At 36.7% G+C, this 15,281-nt stretch overlaps 1 protein-coding gene across 1 annotated transcript in view; it reads left to right on the top strand.

Annotated features, from left to right (window-relative positions):
* Nucleotides 1-15,075, top strand: part of Pten (phosphatase and tensin homolog) — a 65,413-nt gene extending 50,338 nt beyond the window's left edge. Inside the window, exons 8-11 of the mRNA XM_051200073.1 lie at nt 2,829-2,970; nt 7,500-7,666; nt 9,561-9,785; nt 11,600-15,075. Coding sequence (XP_051056030.1) covers nt 2,829-2,970; nt 7,500-7,666; nt 9,561-9,785; nt 11,600-11,785 — 720 coding nt within the window. The 3' untranslated portion in view covers nt 11,786-15,075. The remainder of the gene's footprint in view (nt 1-2,828; nt 2,971-7,499; nt 7,667-9,560; nt 9,786-11,599) is intronic.
* Nucleotides 15,076-15,281: the final 206 nt, after the last annotated feature.

Genomic DNA, 15,281 nt, shown 5'->3' with positions numbered 1-15,281 from the left:
TGTATTTTTAATGTTTTTTTTTTTTTTTTTTTTTTTTTTTTTTTTTGCCTTGTTTTTTTGAGACAGGGTTTCTCTGTGGCTTTGGAGCCTGTCCTAGAGCTAGCTCTATAGACCAGGCTGGCCTCCAACTCACAGAGATCTGCCTGCCTCAGCCTCCCGAGTGTTGGGACTAAAGGTGTGCCTGGCTGTTTTTAACATCTTTTGTGTAACTGCATTTACTGTTTTATCCTCATGAGAATCCTATTAAGAAGGTACATGTTATTTATTGTCCTCATTTTCCTAAAGAAACAAATTGAAATCTTACCTTTTGTTAGAGTTTAAATAGAAGCTTTGGTTAATGAGTGTGTGATTTGCATTCTGTCCAAACTCTTAAATGACTAATCATGATTTCAGGTGATTTCTATCCATTCTTGTTTGTTTTTATTTTTGAGACAGGGTCTCTCTTTGTGGCCCTGGCTATCATGGAACTCGCAGATCCTCCTGAGTGCTGAGATTGAAGTTGTGTGCCACCACTCTTGGCTGGTTATATCCATTTTGGTACACATACAGAGCAAAAAGATAGAAAGACAGACAGAGGGAGGAGAAGAAGACTAGAACCCATATTCCTCCTGTACTTGCTAGTCAGCACACTTGTCATATATTTTTAGCTTTTCTGTTTTCTGCTCATTTGAATAAGGATGTTTGTGTCTGGGGTTCTTAACACAGCAGAGGTTTAGATGTCATCAATAAATTAAAGAATATTGCAAATACTTTTTAAATAAACCTCAAATATCATTTTCTTATAATTCTTTTTTGTTGGTTGAGACTGTGCCTTACATAGACCAGATTGATCTTGAACTTCTGATCTTGGGTATACCCAAGTACTGAAATTACAAATGGGTACTACTACCATGCCAAAGCTCTAGTTCATTTTTTTTTTTTTTTTTTTACTGTTGGACTTGATGTTTATTATTTGCCTTACATTTCTAAGTTGATTTTTTTTCTCCTAAATTATATTGTGTAGTAGAAACATATTACTTATTTGTGAATGCATTGTTACATATGTGAGTGTTTTTTTTTTTTTTTTTTTTTTTAAAGAAAAGTCAGGTCTTTTAAAGTTTTATCTTTCTGAGCTCTATGTCTCTCTGTGTATGTGTGTGTAGGAATGAGTGTTCCTCCTGGTGATATATTTTTTTGGTGCCATACATCCTGTTCAGGCAGGGTCTCTCATTGGTCTGGAACTCATCAAGGTGGCTAGACTGGCTGCATGTGAACCCAGGGATCTGCCTCACTCTGCTTTCCCAGTGCTGAGATTATAAGCACATGTATGGTTACATGGTGCCTTTTTAAAAATATATGTCTGTGGAAGGGGGTCTGCTGGAGAGTTGGTTTAGAGCACTTGTTGCTCTTGGAGAATGCCTAAGTTCAATTCCTAGCACCCACATGGTTTTTCTTACCATCTGTAACTGCAGTTTCACGGGATCCAGTGTCTTCTGGTTTCTGTGGGCACTAGGCATATCCATGGTGCACTTACGTAGATGTAGGCAAAAAACTTGAACATATAGAATAAGCACTACAAAGATAAGAAATATATATACATGGATTCTGGGCCCTTCATACTTGTAAGGCAAACACCTTATTGATTGAATCATTGTATCCTGTGTGGGTGGGTGGGAGGTATGTGGATCTTATCTTCTTCTGTCTGGCCTGGAACTGTGTATCCCTGGTTTGAACTTAACAGCAGTCCTGCTTCAGCCTCTTCTGTGGTGGGATTACAGGTGTGGGGCACCATATCTGGTTAGGTTTCCCTTTTAAATACCATATGAAATTATGTCTTTTAAACATTTGCAATACTTCATTTTTTCTAAGCCATTTATTGTGTTCATCTATAATTTCTTCAAGGACTGTATAGCACAGGGATGCCCTTTATTATTGTAGGTGGAGTTTTTCATTGGGACCACCTGCCAGCTCCCAAATAACCACACAGAGTCTTAATGTTAATTATAAATGCTCAGTTGATAGCTTAGGCTTGTTACTCTTACAACTTAAATTAACCCACTTCTATTTTAATTTATGCACTGTCATGTGGCTCATGGCTTGTTACCTCACCTTCATGTCATACCTTCCTCTACGACTCTTTGGAACTCTGGCCTTCATCCCAGTGTCCTCTCTGCTCTGAAAATCCTGCCTAACTATTGGACTGTCAGCTGATTATTAAACTAATCAGAAGGCACCTTGGCAAAGATACATCGAAACACTGTACAAAAATATTATTCTGTAGCACTTCAGTACTTCTGCTAACAGGTTGTTGTATTTGTTTATCATTCAGCTGCATTTTCTTTGTTGGGCTCTAAGGTCAGAATCTCAATTTCTTCTGCTTTTTTGTATAAAGACAGGACATTTCTCTCTAGTATGCTTTTGCTTGGAAAGTAGGTAAGCAGGTTTGTGAAGAATTGTGCCGGAGTCCACCTTTGTGAGGAAGCGTGGATATAAAAAGCACAGCTATATAGTACAAAGGCCATCACTGTTACTTTGAATATGCAGTGGTCTTTGCTTATTGGGTTCATAGATTAGAACACTATTTAATCTTTGAATAAATGAGGTGTTTATTTACCACATCCTAAGAATATCTGATATTTCCCTTTCTTTTGCTATTGCTTTCATTGATTCTAATACTGACTTAGATTTGAGTGTTAGCCACTTAGAGAAACTTTGGAATAATCCAGCTATCATAGCAATTTAGTACAATAACTTCAATGAAATTTTTCTTTTGAATTTGTCTTGATTTATTTTTTCCTGTTCATTTCTTTTAAATTTGACTTTCTTTTTTTTCTTTTCCTGTTCACCAGGGAGTAACTATTCCCAGTCAGAGACGCTATGTATATTATTATAGCTACCTGTTAAAGAACCATCTGGACTACAGACCAGTGGCACTGTTGTTTCACAAGATGATGTTTGAAACTATTCCAATGTTCAGTGGCGGAACTTGCAGTAAGTCCTCTAAATTCTCATCCTTCTGTGTGTTGGAAAACTTTTCTTAACATATCAAAATGTGTATGTAAAAATTTAGAAATAAAGTGTCAGAATTAATTAGTTCTGTTGTTCAGTTCATTGGGCTAAGAAAGCCAAGAATGGTAAATTTGAGTGTTCTTGAAGCTAGTTACATGTATGGGAGAAATGTCCTGTGTCATAACCTCCAGCTGCAATCTCCGTTCTGACCGAATAACTGAAAGACACGCTTAGAGGCCAGCATGAGACTGGCAATGGGATCACCAGTTGGTCTTGGGACAGGAGCCAAGTCTTTCATCTGAGACGACAAATGAAGTGCCCCCTGGGAGTGGTCAATTATATTTATACTTAAGAATAATGCAGCGTCATCATTTCAGATAGGTGCCCTCATTAGAATCCCTTAATATATTATTTTACAAATGTTTAGCAATTTGTTAGTGATTTTAGTTTTTAGCTTTAAGCTGTTATTGAGGTAAATTTATTTGTTCTCTCTAAAATTATGTGGAGAAAATTAATTTCTTGAACTCATCTATGTTACTATGTTTTTCTGATGGATGTGATTACCATGTGTGACAACTTTATCAATAGAGGCTTCAGAGTTATTAATATAGCTTATCAGAAAGTCCTAAGGAGCATCACTGATCATATCAGTATACTTTTAAAAACTTGAGTATAAGGCACAGTGAACTATTGAACATGATTGACCTAGGAACCTCACCACATACATAGAGAGGGGAAAAGGGTGAAGACTCATGTGCTTCCCATGCTTTGTGTACCAGTGTAAGATCTAAACAGTTGGTGCAGGTGCAGGAAGGAAAAGGGAATCATACCAGGCGCTCACACTAGCCTGAGTCTCATGGAGGTTTCTTGTCAGTTCTACTTTGCCTGTCTAGGATTCATTTCTGTTTTGTTTGGCTTTTGGGCTCACAATATTATGTTCGTATCTCTGGACTTAAAATTATTGACTAATAATTTTTTTAATATTTTAAACTTCCTAGCTGGCCTATTTATGTGCTAGGATTTAACACTGTATATTGAAGTTGTATTAAAATACAACTCATGGGGGTTTATATACATAAATTGTAATGCTATGTTCATAAAAGGTTTTGGAAACTATTTCATGGAGAAAGTCTGCCATTGGAGAACACATACAGTTTAGATTGGCATTAAGTTTGAAGGAAATATTGCCAGCACTAGGAAATGGAAGGAACTGAGCTGGACAAGAAATGAAGGTGTGATTCACTGTTAGAGGATCTTGAGTGGGAGAGAATAGACTTGAAATATTGGTGTCACGATGATTTTAGGGATTTTAGCCATGTTTTTTTAAGAACAGTTGTATACTCTATGGAAAGTTGTCACGTAGGAGGGGGAAGTAAAACCAGCTATGTGACTGGCCAAATTTTGCTAGAGCAATGAAATGGGCTTTGTTTGGTTTTTCTTTAGCTGATCTTACTCAGGTGGCTGATTTACTGAAAGGGGATGAAGAGAACATTTGAAATTTGGAGACATAAATACTATCACTTTGGCTTTAAAGTTGTTTTAAATCTACTGAAAAGCTGTTTATGGAAAGATTTACAGTCCGGCTAGAGGTTTGTCTCAGGTGCAGTACTTGACTAGAACTAGAAAGCATAAGGTCTTGCGTTCAATCTCCAGCTTTTTTTTTAAAGATGCTCACTGGTTAAATTCTTGGTGGATGTGAGCATAGGTTCAAGTCTGTGTGGGAGAAACATCAGGAACAAGATAGTAATTTATTTAGCCTTTTGGGTGAGCATGATGTAAAGTTGGAAAGGGTGAAGGAAAGAAGGCACAGGGCAGGACTGAGAAGGGAAGAGTGAGGTGGGTTCAGGGAGAAGAGGAGGCGCCAGTGAGACAGAGCAAGTGATGAAAACTAAAGCACCTTCTGCAGTTTCAGGGGCTGGCGACAGTTTTCTTAACCTGATTTTGTTTTTTTGGGGGGTGGGGTCTTAATGCTTCTAACTAAGTGAAGGAAAGTTATGTATGGGTTCTAAGTATTAATAAGGTAATAAGGATGACCTGTGTATCTGTTGGGATACATTTCTTTTGAACATAGTTAACATACTGAAGGTTATATTTCAGATGTGTACCTTTGAAGTCAGAAAAACTTTATTATATTATAGTAGAGTGTTGTTGTTAGGATTTCCATCCCAGTGTGAATCTCATACTCTCATACCAGAGAATGCTTCCATTTATTCATTTTTTAAAAAACTTTATGCTCTTTTATTGTACAGGCCAACCAAGGGCACTGTCTTACTGTTCTATTTCTGTGAAAAGACATATTGACCACCACAACTTTAAAAAAAAATATTTAATTGGGGGATTTCTTACAGTTTCAGAGGTTTAGCATCATCAGCATGGTGGCGTGCAGACAGACAGACATGGTGCCAGAGAAGGAGCTGAGGGTTCTACATAGGGATTTGCAGGCAAAAGGAAGAACAGACAATGGGCTTGGCTTGAGCTTTTGAAAGAAACCTGAAGCCTATCCTCAGTGATGTCCTTTACTTCCTCCAGTAAAGTCACACCTACTTCAAGGCCACACCTTATACTCCCTTCCAAGCCGTTCCTTGCTGACTAAGCATTGAAAATATGAGCCTCTGGGGGCCTTTCTTATTCAAACCACCAGAGACACTGAGTTTAACAGCTCCCCCGACACACACACACACACACACACACACACACGCACGCACGCACGCACGCACGCACGCACGCGCGCGCGCGCGCCAAGACGGGAGCCCAGGGTCTTGTGTGCTAGGCAAGTATTCCACTACTTAGCCTCCCCAACCAATCATCATAATCTGTCCTCCATGTCGCGCTGTTAGTATTGCCCATTAAGCTCTGCGTAGAGTGTTGAACTGCTTTTCCAATCCAAAGTCCACATTGTGCTGACAAGCAGCATGGTCAGGCTAATTATTTTTAGTGGAAAAAACTTTTTTTTTTTTTTTTTAACAATTTTTATTATCTTTTTTTCCTCAATTACATTTTATTATCTTTTTGTTTTTTTCCATCTTTCTCTACCCTCTTTCCTCCTCTTTCCTTATCCCCTTCCCTCTTGCCTCCCACTATCCCAATTTACTCAGGAGATTTTGACTTTTTCCTCTTCCTAAGTGGATCCATGTATGTCTCTCTTAGGGTCCTCTTTGTTACCTGAGTTCTCTGGAGTTGTGGCTTGTAGACTGGTTGTCCTTTGCTTTATGTCTAATATCCACTTATGAATGAGTATATTTTATATTTATGTGATACATTTACACAATGTAGTACTACTCAGCTGTCAAAAGAACAATGACATCTTGAAATTTGCAGGCAAATGGACGGAACTAGAATAAGCCATCCTGAGTGACCTAACCCAGACCCAGAAGGACAACTACAATTAGTGAAACTGTTTTTATCTTATTTTCATGGGAAGTTCTAAGTAATATGGATTTGTAATTAACTTTGTCGATTGTTTGATAGTTGGTCAACCCTTGGAGATTTACACCTTAGATGTTGTTAGTTGAAATACAGATTATACTGTCTGTTTTCAAATTCTGAAATCTGTAGTATCAGATTCTGAACTAGTAGAATCAGTAAGTTTATAAGGCATTTTATCCTGATAATTTTTACCACAGCATTGAAACCATGCTTTGTTCATTTGTTTCTTGTTAACTTCATTATTGTATAGAGCTTTGGAAATATCTCATTGCATTTTGAACCTTTAGTTAAAGAAGTGAAATGTTTTGGTAAATTGTTGATGTAATGTTTCTCCTTTTTGGGTGGGTTTCATGATAAATATCTGGTAAATCCAGGTTAGAATAAGTCCACATGCTTTGTTAAGGGTCCCATTTTCTATGAGATGATTGTATTTATTAATTTAGAAATTTCACTTTCATTGGCTTAGCTTCCACATTTTCTCAGTCATTTGTCATATTGATTAAAAAAATCTCATTCTGAAAGAAATAATACCTTTGGTATTGATTTTTTTTTTTTTTTTTTTTTAAAAGTGGTTTTTCAAGGCAGGGTTTCTTAGAGTAACAATTCTGGCTGTCCTAGAACTAGTTTAGTAGACCAAGCTGGCCTAGGACTGGAATTAAAGGTGTGTGCCACCACTGCCCAGCACACAAGTCCTCTAATTTGAACATATTAGAGTCCTGTTTCTTTCTAGCTATAAATTAATTTGAGTACATTTTAGAAATAAAATGCCAGACAGTGGTGGCACACACCTTTAATCCCAGTACTTAGGAGGCAGAGGCAGGTGGATCTCTGTGAACTTACTGTTATGAAGTAGCAATTGATTTTCCTTACATTCCTTTACATAAGGGTTCAAAGAGGAATGATCTTTACTTGGAATGAGTGGTTATGTTTTAAATCAATTTATTTCTATTGATTTGTTTTAGATCAGTCGATATGAAGAATTATTATTTTACATTTACTTCTGTTTGTCATTAAAATAGTTTCTGATAATTTGAGTGTTAAAGTTATTTCCTGTAAAATGATCATATGTGTATTTAACCATGTAGATCCTCAGTTTGTGGTCTGCCAGCTAAAGGTGAAGATATATTCCTCCAATTCAGGACCCACACGACGGGAAGACAAGTTCATGTACTTTGAGTTTCCCCAGCCATTGCCTGTGTGTGGTGACATCAAAGTAGAGTTCTTCCACAAGCAGAACAAGATGCTCAAAAAGGTTTGTAATTAGCGGGCCCTGAGTAGCCTCAGACTTTTTTCTTAAAGGGACAGAGATACAGTCTTTCTTTACTGTCCACTGAGCTTTGATGGATTTCATGTTAGGTTTGCAGACACCTTGCCTCATCAGTGGTATTGATGGGACATGTAAGCAGAGCCTTTGTGCATTTTTGCTTTTGTTTTATTTGTTTTGCTCTGTCATCTTATGCATGACACAAACCTTGTTTTTACCCATTTGAGCTATTTTTCATTTTGGTTTACAAGATTTGCTAAGATTTAGTCAGCATTATTTAGTTGAAAGAACTGGCTATGAAGAATTAATTTAAAAAAGAAAAAAGAGCCAGGTGGTGGAGGCAGAGGTAGGTGGATCTCAGTGAGTTCGAGGTCAGCTTGGTCTACAGAGCTAGTTCCAGGAGAGGCTCCAAAACAATATAGAGAAACTCTGTCTTGAAAAACCAAACCAAACAAACAAAGAGTAAGATCACAAACATACCAAATTAACATTTTTATCGTAGACTCAATTTTCTACTTCTAAGAAAGAAAAAAAACGCTAAGTATAATTCAGTCTCTTTGAGTACTGTTTGTCTTTGAGAGTGCAATAGGTGTGAGCCAATATTTCAAAAGTCAGGTATTTAGAAGGCTCTGGTTTCTCCTCCTGCCTCCTAGAAGACTCAGGATTCACATAAAATTTCGTGTGTGTGTGTGTGTGTGTGTGTACATGCGTGCACACATTTTTATTCCTGATTTTCTTTGGTAGTGGTTGATTGTTTTGGAGATAGGTTCTCACTTTGTAGTTCATACTGGCCTGAACACAGTAAGTAGCCCAGGTTGGCTTCAGATGAAGCCTTTTGCCTTGACCTTCCAAGTGCTGTGATTATAAGCACTACCATACTTAGCTCTATATTGTAAAATAGATACTTACCTCATTGTCTCCTTGTCCTTTTAATAATGTGCTATTTCTATTTCTTTTCTTCCTTCCTCTCCTGGAACTCGCTCTGTAGACCAGGCTGGCCTTGAACTCACAGAGATCCGCCTGCCTCTGCCTCCTGAGTGCTGGGATTAGAGGCATTTGCCACCAACGCCCCGCTTACTCCATATCTCAGTTGTACATTTATATGCACGAAACTGAAGATTGGATATTTATATCTTTTATCTTAGATTACTTTATGTAAATTTGCATTTATCATAGCTTTTCCTGACTTAAGTCATTATGATTTAAACTAAAAAGTTTCAGAACATTAGTACACATCAACAAGCTACATTTTGGGAGTTTAAAACAATATTTCCTTTTTTTTTTTTTTTTTTTTAAGCAAACTATAGTTGCTAAATTAACAACTTTGCTACAGTAGCTGAGACCAGTAAGGTTTTAGAAAGGCTTATCATGGGCTGGAGAGATGGCTCAGCAGTTAGGAGCATTGGCTGTTCTTCCAGAGGACCCAGATTTGATTTCCAGCGATGTTGACTCCAGTCACAGGGGATCTGAATTACTTTCTGGCCTCCATAGGCACCAGGCATGCACAGGATATACATACGTATATCCAGGCAAAATATGATTGCCGTATTTACTTAGGGAGTTGGTGCTAACCTTCCTAGGGCTTCTACTGAAATAAAACACCTGAATTTTGCTTATATCTACATACATGTAAACTCCAAACATCCTTAAACTCTCATATTAGAATAGAAAATACTTAGAATTTTAGCATAAAGTAAGTTACCGGATTTTTACATGATTATACTTTTATCTGAAATTTGAGTAAAAGATAACTTAGTGAATAAGAATGTTGACATTCCATAAGTTGTTTGCCTTCACTTAGAATACCAGATTGGATATGATTTACTATGTTGACTATTTGTGATATATTTTTAAATAAGTAAAATACCTCTTTCTCTTTTAGGACAAAATGTTTCACTTTTGGGTAAATACCTTCTTCATACCAGGACCAGAGGAAACATCAGAAAAAGTGGAGAATGGAAGTCTCTGTGATCAGGAAATTGACAGTATTTGCAGTATAGAACGTGCAGATAATGACAAAGAGTATCTAGTTCTTACCTTAACAAAAAATGATCTGGACAAAGCAAACAAAGACAAGGCCAACCGATACTTTTCTCCCAATTTTAAGGTCAGTTAAAAATGTCTTTGGGTTGGGAATGTGTATTTTATTCTAAGTCTGTAGCTGAAGAACTTGGCTTCACTCATTTAATACTAAACCTGTGTTAGTACTCTTCAGTTTGTAACATTCTCAAGTGGTTGCCTAGCCTTTCCTTTCCCTTTTTCCATTGATTACTCTAGTGGCTCATGTTACTTCTCCTTCTCTTTCTGTTCCTCCCCCTTCTCCTCTTCAGCTTTCCCTTTCTCCTTGTTTAATTCTGTTGTATTTGTTTCATTCACATGCAACAAACTTCACCATAGATTAGGAACATAATAATATTCCCAATACTTAAAACAGAGATGGATAATTACGAGTGTTATGTGGAAAGAGCTCTACTATTCAATGCTTTTGGATATCAAGTTTAAGTTTCCTATAGAATCCTCAGGTTTTTGTTTCCTTTCTTTACTATAGATTTACATTTGTATCAACCTTTTTTCTGCTTTCTGGTTTTTAAGATAGGGTCTTGCTAGCAACTGTCATTCCTCCTGCCTCACTTGGCAACCACTTGCTTTTAAATGTATTTCTCTCTCATTTTACTGTTTTAATATTTCTCTGGCAATGTACCTGAACATGGGTGATGCCCTGAGTTCAACACCAAGTACTATAAAAACAATCATTAAAAAAATAAAGTATAAAAAGAAAAAGTTATTGTACATAAAAGCTGTTTTTGTTGTAACTGATCAAATATATCAAGGTAAGAACTACGGAGCACACGACTGGCAAAGATGGCCCGGTCAAGTGGATGATCTTTAAAGAATGAAATGGGCAAACTAACAACTATTTAGAAGAAGGAAGAGTAGATGCCAGAATCCTGAGGCAGCAATGAGCTTGACGTATTTGAGTGGCCAAAGTCAATTCCACTGAAAGAGAGTAGTCACAAGAGAACCAGTCTTGATTTGACTATGTGGAGTGTTGAGCATAGAAAAGCTGTAATGACCATTTGTCTTTAAATGTCAGTTTACTCCCCTACATCGAGACTGGCTAGGCAACTAGGGAGAGGAGGCAGGATGGAAGAGGAGAATGTGTGGGAAAATGACCCCACGGGCAGTCAGGTCCTGCAGATAAGAGGTGGTGCTTGCATGGTCTAAAGTAATGTCAGGGAGGGGTGGTAAAATACTTTGAAGGGGGAACTTAAAGCAAATGTTGGTAATAAGAAAATTTTACAATGACTTAAAATAGAGAAGCTATAAAGATTCCGTTTAAATCCAGCCTCCAATTCACCACCAGGTATTGTTCTTTAACATGGTGCCTAGTCTTCAGGTTCTTTGTTTCTTTTCCTTTAAAGTGGAAATATTTAATAATAAGTTACTTTTACTGCAGCCATGCACACATGTAAAGACCATTGACCCACTCTTTGGACTACTGTTAGTGTCCTCCACTCTCTGTTTAGGTGAGAGTTTTAGGGCTAATAAATCTTGAACACATTATCAATCAGTATTTGTATAGTGTTACTAATATAAAAGTTGTCTCAGATGGAGATAGAAACAAATGTTTTAGAAACTTAAGCATTTTTAAATTGAGTTTTGTGGTTGAAAAGCATCTGTAGTGAGTTCCTGTTTGCATTTCTTTTATAGAATTATATAGCTTATGCTTCTTTAAAAATAGTAATTGACATGTCAGTGTATCTTTTCAGTGCATAGTAGGCAATTTCATGGTTTTTTGAAAAGCAGTATCTTTCAAATTCATATTTGTTACAGTCCTTTCAAAGTGAATCTGTGAAAGTAAATGCCTTTGTTAATACTCATTGTAACTGTTCATTTTCATCTTAAACTTTCTTTCTCTAGGTGAAATTATACTTTACAAAAACAGTAGAGGAGCCATCAAATCCAGAGGCTAGCAGCTCAACTTCTGTGACACCAGATGTTAGTGACAATGAACCTGATCATTATAGATACTCTGACACCACTGACTCTGACCCAGAGAATGAACCTTTTGATGAAGATCAGCATTCACAAATTACAAAAGTCTGATTTTTTTTTTTTTTTATCAAGAGGGATAAAATACCATGAAAAAAAAAAAACTTGAATAAACTGAAATGGACTTTTTTTTTTTTTTTTTTATAATGGCAATAGGACATTGTGTCAGATTGCAGTTATAGGAACAATTCTCTTTTCCTGACCAATCTTGTTTTACCCTATACATCCACAGGGTTTGACACTTGTTGTCCAGTTGAAAAAGCTTGTGTAGCTGTGTCATGTATATACCTTTTTGTGTCAAAAGGACATTTAAAATTCAATTAGGATAAATAAAGATGGCACTTTCCCATTTTATTCCAGTTTTATAAAAAGTGGAGACAGACTGGTGTGTATACGTAGGAGTTTTCCCTTTTCTTTTCTGTCACCAGCTGAAGTGGCTGAAGAGCTCTGACTCCCAGGTTCACGTCCTACCCCTTTGCACTTGTGGCAACAGATAAGTTTGCAGTTGGCTAAGAGAAGTCTCTTACAGGGTTTTGCTACATTCTAATGCATGTACTTGGGTTGAGGGAATGGAGGGAATGCTCAGAAAGGAAAATTTTTAGCTGGGCTCTGGACCATATACCATCTCCAGCTACTTACATGCACCTTTCTTTAGCATGCTACAGTTACTAATCTGGACATCCGAGAAATTGGCCGCTGTCACTGCTTGTTGTTTGTGCATTTTTAAGAGCATTATTGGTGCTAGAAAAGGCAGCTAGAGTGATTCAATTTGTGTTGGGGTACAGGAATGAACCTTCTACAGCATCTTAAGAATCCACAAATGAAGGGATATAAAAATAACATGGTCATGGGTAAGAGACACAGCAACAATGACTTAACCATACAAATGTGGAGGCTATCAACAAAGAATGGGCTGGACAATTGACAATGATTTATTCAGTATGCTTTCTCAGTTGTAATGACTGCTCCATCTTCTCTGTAATCAAGGCCAGTGCTAAAAGTCAGATACTATTAGTACCTACATCAGTCAACAACTTACATATATTTTTATTAATTTTCAATCATATACCCACTGTGGATGCTTCATGTGCTGGCTGCCAGTTTCTTTTGTCGTTAAATAGAAAATGTTTTGTAATTCTTCACAGGAAATTTCAATTTGAGATTCAGCAGTAAGCAGTTTTTTCTGTAGAGATGGATGATGCACTTACTCAGTCCTGTAGCTGTCAGATGCCCCACCCTTTTGACCTTACACATTCTATTACAATGAGTTTTGCAGTTTTGCACATTTTTTAAATGTCATTAACTGTTAGGGAATTTTACTTGAATACTGAATACATATAATGTGTATAATAAAAAAAGTCATTGTTTGTGTTAAAAAAGGAAATTAGAGTTGCAGTAAATTTTCAGCACTGCACGAATAATAAGGCATTTAAGTTTTTCAGTAGAAATTGTCCTACAGATGCTTTATCGACTTGCTATTGAAAGAGTAGACCTTTTTTAATGTGCAGTGTTGAGTCACTTCTTTATAGTGGTAGAGTTGGGATTAGGGCTTCGATTTTACTTCTTAAATATCATTATATGTTCGATATGCCCAGACTGCATACAATTTAAAGCAAGAGTACAACTACTATTGTAATGGTAATGTGAAGATACTATTAAAGAGGATTTTTTTTTTTCCTGGGAATTTGGTGTCTTTCAAATTAGACCTTGACCTTGACATTTGAATATCTAGCCATTATATTTCTTAATGGTGTGAAGTCCCATTTTCAATAACTTATTGGTGCTGAAATTGTTCACTAGCTGTGGTCTGACCTAGTTAATTAACAAGTACAGATTGCGTAGGACCCACCAGAGAAGCATTTATAGTTTGATGGTAAGTAGATTAGGCAGAACGTCATCTAAAATAATTCTTAGAGAATAATGTTGATGTATTTTCCATACCTCATCAGTTTCACTCAACCAATAAAATTTTTAAAATTGTAACAAAGCTCTTAGGATTTACACATTTATATTTAAACATTGATACATGAATATTGATTGACTGTTGATAAAGTGATAAAGTTAGAGACAACTTTTCCTAAGATCTCACCATTGAAATTTGTATACCACCTTGTCTTTCTTAAAAACTGAAAGTGGTTGACTAAAATGAGAAGCAGCTATTGGTGTTTTGGAGATAGTGATGAACACTGTTCTTTGTTAGTTTTGGGCACAGCATGCTAAACTATAACTTGTATTGTTCCAATATGTAACACAGAGGGCCAGGTCATGGATAATGACATTACAATGGGCTGTTGCACTGTTAATATTTTTCCTTTGGAATGTGAAGGTCTGAATGAGGGTTTTGATTTTGAATGTTTCAGTGTTTTTGAGAAGCCTTGCTTACATTTTATGGTGTAGTCATTGGAAATGGAAAAATGGCATTATATATATATTATATATATATAAATATATATTATACATACTCTCCTTACTTTATTTCAGTTACCATCCCCCTAGAATTTGACAAGAATTGCTATGACTGAAAGGTTTTTGAGTCCTAATTAAAACTTTATTTATGACAGTATTCACGATTAGCCTGAAATGCATTCTGTAGGTAATCTCTCCTGTGTTTCTGGAATGCTTTCTTAGACTTTTTGGATGTGCAGCAGCAGCTTACGTGTCTGAAATGACTTGAAGGCATCACCTTTTAAGAAGGCTTACAGTTGGGCCCTGTACCATCCCAAGTCCTCTGTAATTCCTCTTGGACATTTTTGCCATAATTGTGAAAGGGTAGTTGAATTCAATAGCATCACCATTCTTTGCTGTGGCACAGGTTATAAACTTAAGTGGAGTTTACCGGCAGCATCAAATGTTTCAGCTTTAAAAAAATAAAAGTAGGTTACAAGTTACATGTTTAGTTCTAGAAAATTTGTGCAATATGTTCATAACGATGGCTGTGGTTGCCACAAAGTGCCTCGTTTACCTTTAAATACTGTTAATGTGTCATGCATGCAGACGGAAGGGGTGGAACTGTGCACTAAACTGGGGCTTTTACTGTAGTATTTGGCAGAGTTGCCTTCTACCTGCCAGTTCAGAAGTTCAATCTGTTTTCATATAGAATATATATACTAAAAAAACTGAGTCTGTAAAACAGCCTTACTCTGGTTCAGCCTCTTCAGATACTCTTGTGCTGTGCAGCAGTGGCTCTGTGTGTAAATGCTATGCACTGAGGATACACAAGTATGACGTGTACAGGATAATGCCTCATGCCAATCAGATGTCCATTTGTTACTGTGTTTGTTAACAACCCTTTATCTTAGTGTTATAAACTCCACTTAAAACTGATTAAAGTCTCATTCTTGTCATTGTGTGGCTGTTTTATTAAATGAGAATATAATTCAAATTGGTTAAACCCTTTGAAATGTCCAGTAATGGGCAGCCAGATATGATTACAAAGTTCCTGTAGGGTTTTCCTTTTTTTGCCCCCCTCCTAGATGGTTTTCAAAGCTGACTACTAGAAAAGCATGGCTTTTGTCAACTGGGAAGCACTTTGAGCCTTAGTTACTAATCA

The sequence above is a fragment of the Phodopus roborovskii genome, unplaced genomic scaffold (assembly GCF_943737965.1).
Source record: "Phodopus roborovskii unplaced genomic scaffold, PHOROB, whole genome shotgun sequence".
Classification (NCBI taxonomy): Eukaryota; Metazoa; Chordata; class Mammalia; order Rodentia; family Cricetidae; genus Phodopus; species Phodopus roborovskii.
This window is presented reverse-complemented; position numbering and strand designations above follow the sequence as displayed.